Source organism: Lepisma saccharinum, chromosome 26, assembly GCF_977018435.1.
Source record: "Lepisma saccharinum chromosome 26, izLepSacc3.1, whole genome shotgun sequence".
In the NCBI taxonomy this organism is placed as follows: Eukaryota; Metazoa; Arthropoda; class Insecta; order Zygentoma; family Lepismatidae; genus Lepisma; species Lepisma saccharinum.
Genome location: NC_139254.1, coordinates 33,904,655 through 33,909,709, shown reverse-complemented (window position 1 = coordinate 33,909,709; position 5,055 = coordinate 33,904,655). Strand labels below are relative to the sequence as shown.

At 39.7% G+C, this 5,055-nt stretch overlaps 1 protein-coding gene across 1 annotated transcript; it reads left to right on the top strand.

Moving 5' to 3' along the window:
* The first annotated feature begins 3,419 nt into the window (after positions 1 to 3,419).
* LOC145979620 (protein GVQW3-like) lies at positions 3,420 to 3,809 on the top strand. The gene has a single exon (XM_083112584.1). It carries the CDS (start codon positions 3,420 to 3,422, stop codon positions 3,807 to 3,809), a length of 390 nt encoding a protein of 129 aa, XP_082968710.1.
* Positions 3,810 to 5,055: the final 1,246 nt, after the last annotated feature.

Sequence of the window (5,055 nt, the reverse complement as noted above, 5' to 3'; positions counted from 1 at the left end):
GCAGCAATACAGGCCTTCCATCTGTCCCTATCTTGAGAAAGATCTATATATCCTTTTTCCATCCCTACCGATTTCCTTTAGGTCCATCTCAATATTGTCCTTCCATCCTCGTCTTTGCCTTCCTAAAGGTCTCTTACCACCAAGTCTCCCAACAAGAATTTTGTAAACTCTTCTTTTCTCTCCGATTCGTGCCACATGACCTGTCCACCTAAGTCTTCTTGATGTAATTATGTAGTTCTAAATTATGTAACCTTCACTGCTCATCTCTTTTAGGTCGAACTATTTTCCTATTTTATTAGTTAGCACGTACCATGTAACCATACACCACACACTACACCGCTCCAGAACGTAGTACTACACATGCAGACACCAATTCACATAACTTCGTCACAGGGGGGAGGGGTCATGACATTCCCGAGCCAGTATTATTAATGTAACATTCTTAACAGGTTAATGCCCACACATAGCTGTAAGTACATCAATCTCTACACTTCGGAATGTTTGGAATGCAAAGAATTCTCGTGACAAAACAAGTAATCGTAAATTCTCCTTAGCCAACCAATCTGTACAAATAATATGACCCTCTCTCTCTTTTTTATAGAGAAAGAAGAAGGGCATAACATTCCCAAGACAGTATTATTGATGTAACATTCTTAACAGGACAATGCCTTAATGTTTACACACATACATAAGCGCATCAATCTCTACACACACACACAAACACTCATACAGGAAAATTTAGAAAGGAAAAAATCTCAGGAAATTCCCCTTAGCCAAGCAAACCACAAGTTACATGACCCTCTCTCTCTCTTTTTTTATAGAGAAAAAGAAGGCCATGACATTCCCAAGCTAGTATTATTGATGTGACATTCTTAACAGGTCAGCGTCACTTCAATCTCTACACACACACTCGGGGAATGTTTGGAATGATCGTGACATGAGGTGCGAAAATTTAGTTGCACCGTTGAACGCACAAAAATATCGTCATGAAAAGCTATCACTGAGGTTAAATCGTTAAAATAAACCCTCATCCTTTTTCTTACTAGGTGTGAAATTTTAGTTGTGAGCAATCCATCAAAAGCTCCGACAGATTTGAGGTTCGCCTATGGTACCTGATAGACGACACCTTTGGGTTTCATGGTGATGGTATTTTATTTATATATCATGCGAGGTTAGGAAGAAAGTTCGCGCCTCAGACAATGCGATGAGTTGTGTGATGTTGCTGTCTGTTTCCGCGTTTGACTCATACCAATCATCCGTATATCGTCTCCTTCCTTCCCTCGCCTCATAAAGCTCGTCCATCCTATCCGCCAACTTTTTGCCTGCAGCCCGAAAAAGGGAATCAGGATTTTGCAAGTTTTTCATACCGCTTATTTTGCGAAGATTGTCCATAAAAATCATCTCGCACGGTGGACGAAATTCAAGCGCTATTTTGCTTAAGTCGACGAGCCTCGCGACTTCCTCACTTCCGTCGAATATGTACGCAAAAATCTTGTGCAGCAGTTCTAGTGGTAAGTCGTTTATACGAGTTGTCATTTTCACAAGGTGTTATTTAAATAGGAGTTTCTCGGTATTTATATATAATTTTTCTCGGCAAAAAATACAAAACACACAATCAAGTCAAAATTCAATCTGTGTGAAAAACAACTTGAACCACCTTCAAAATAAAATAATTTTAGCTATTACGATAAAATTTTCAGCTATGTTATTTATACAGATTTTTCGGAGACAACAAGTAACATCTGATCACATCAAACCTCAATCTGATCGAAATTACTATGAAAAAAGAATCACCTGATACACTTTTTAAACTTAAAATAATGAATAGTATGTAGCTTTAAAAGAAAATTAAATACTTAACTTTTAACACTGCAACAACACATCCGTACTCTTCAAACACTCTCACGATACTGAATGATCTGTAATGCGAAAAACCTTTAAGTAACCTAAGCCTGGATGTAAACATCCGAAACAGTAAGTCAATCAGAAGACACCCATTACGTCATAACCAACAACACGCTAGATACGGGTCTGCGTAATAACTTGTTGCGTAAACATTGCGCAATAGTTTACCTTACGAGCCATCGCAATGTTGCGTAATAACTTGTTGCATAACATGATGCAATAATTTACCCTTACGAGCCATCGCAATGTTGCGTAATGTTGCGTAATTTAACTCGTAAGAAATTATGACACTCGTACCAAGTACGAGATGAAAAAAACAACAAAAACATTGTCAAAATAGGTTTTCCACTGTGGTTAAATTAATAAAAACAATAGGCCTCGTACCAAGTATTGGTTTGAACCCCTAAAATATATGTACTTATAAAAACTAGAAAAAACCACAGGTGTCTGTCAAATAGACCGGAAGTAGACCGGAAGTAAATTTGTGAGGGTGTAAGTGTAGGTGTGCGTGGGTATGGGTGTTACGTACTTTAACTCGTAAGAAATTATGACACTCGTACGAAGTGTGAGTTGAAAAATCACAGATTTGCAATAGAATAAAATCAACAAAAACATCGTCAAAATAGGTTTTCCACTGTGGTTAAATTAATAAAAATAATAGGCTTCGTACCAAGTGTTGGTTTGAACCGCTCCAAAACCACTACTTTGGTTTTCACATTAGCATTCATATACAAATTATTTGTGTATTTTCTACAAGTGTATTTTGTCAAATTAAAGATAAGCGTTTATGCTACAATGTTTGTTTGGATCGTTTTCTTCTCAGATGCCCAGATTATTAAAAAAATAAATAAATAAATAAAACTAATAGTAAAAAATTCAATTTTTTTACTAATCCATGATAAACTACTTAACGGTTGCTCCTATCGAAAAACTAAAATTATATTAAATATAGAACACATATTAAGCTTTATTTTTAAAAAACGTTCGTCTCTGTTTCAGAGATATAGTATTTTCTCAAATGACAACATCCGTCATCTTGGATTGGCCGCCATTTCTATGAGCTACCACTTTGAGATGGCAAGCATGTTTTTTTGTATCTTAAGACACACATTTTACTGTGGTATAAAGGAAAAATAGTACCCCCAAATTATACCGATTTCTTAATTTTTGTCACTTTGTCCATGGACTAAATAGTCTACTTCTTTCTTGAAGAACTGATATTTGTACAGATTAACTTATATATTGTAATATGTCAGCCTATCTAAATCTAGTTTTGTGTTATTGAAATATTCTTCTTCTCCACGGCCTGTTATAATCAAATAATCCAGGTAACACTTTGCAAATGTACTCAGTTCGTTCAATATTGATTGGCTCCTGCAAGGTAGCAGTGTGAAATGTGTGTGGATGTCTGCGTGTTGATAGACGATAGTACTGTCTACCGCCACCAGATGGTGTTGTTGCATCCCATAGGTAGCGCATAGTAGCAGTTTTTGTTCCGGCATGCCAGTACGCTGATGGACAGCGATCCGACAACATTGAAGCAGACACGCATGGGCAACGGTGGACAGTGTGGGAAGGTGTTTCTCTGGAGGGAAGGAGTGTCTGCTTCAGACATCCACAAGAGGTTAGTAGCCATATGTAGGGAGACAGCACCAAGTCGCAGATCCGTGTTTCGGTGGGTAGCAGAGTTCAAAGACGGCAGGAACTCTGCGGGAATACCCAAAATCACTGGGCGTCCAGAAACTGCACGCAAAGGAAACAATGCCCAGCGTGTCAATGACTTGATAATGGCGAACAGACGCATGACGTTTGGTGACCTACAGACGGCAACAGGTTTATCACGGGGAACCCTCCACACCATCATCCATGGGAATTTGAAGATGAAGAAGGTGTGTGCCCAATAGGTGCCCCATTCCCTCATCAGAGCGTAGAAACAGCAGCGTGTGGAGATATGCGAACAGTTGGTGCAACAGTACAGTGCAGATCCAGCGGAGTTGTTTGAGCGTCTGGTCACCGTCGACGAATCATGGTTCTTCCATGAGACTCCAGAAAAAAAAAACACCAGTCTATGGAGTGGAGGCATACTGGGAGCCCTTGTCCCAAGAAGTCACGGCCGGGACTCTTCGTGCACGAACAAATGGCGATTGTGTTCTGGGATCAGGAAGGGATGCTTCTGGTGGACTGGCTCCTTCCCAATACGACCATCAACAGTGATCGGTACTGCAGTTCACTGCTCCAACTCCGCCGACGCATTCAACAACGCCACCACGGAAAATGGGACGTGGCGTTCTTATCCAACAAGACAATGCGAGCCCACATGTCAGTCGCCAGACCATGGCTACCGTGCGTGAACTATGGTTTACTGTGCTCCCTCATCCTCCATATTCGCCGGATCTCGCTCCTAGCGACTATGCTCTATTCGATGCAATGAAAGAGATCATGCGGGGTAAGAAGTTCACCACAAATGACAAACTTCATGTAGTTGTCCGCCAGTGGTGCCGGGATACCCCCCCCCCCCGGAATGGTTTGTTACGCAAATACGGAAGCTGCCAGAACGATGGCAACAGTGCATAGACATTGTCGGGTAATACCTTTAATATAATCTGTATTCGATTGTTCAATAAATGGTACCTGTGAACACAAAAAATTGTAGTGCCAATCATTTTTGAATGCCCCAAGTATAATCTAACAGTACTTGATCCATTGTTCTTTGAAAAATTTCTGCACTGCAGTTTAAAGCCATTGGTAACCTGTTATAAGTAAACAATCCCAATTTATTATTGAGAACCAACAACTGTTTAGCACTCTCGTCGAGTAATAGTTGAAGATATGCTATAGTCAGGTCCAATACTACATACGTGTTTGCATTCACTAAGGAATTGGGTAAATCATCCACTCGTGGCAAAGGATAAGTTACTTTTTCTACCACTTTATTGACGGTTACCTTAAAATCAGAACACAGATTAAATCACCATTATTTTTCTTTACTACCATTAAAGGTGTATCCCAATCAGAATACTGAATATGTGACAAAACTCCCAATTGAACTAAACAATCCAATTCAGCCTATACTTTCGCTTGTAAACTGTATGGAACATCGTAGGCCTTTTGGAATTTGGAACTGCACCATCCATGATTGGTATTGTAGCC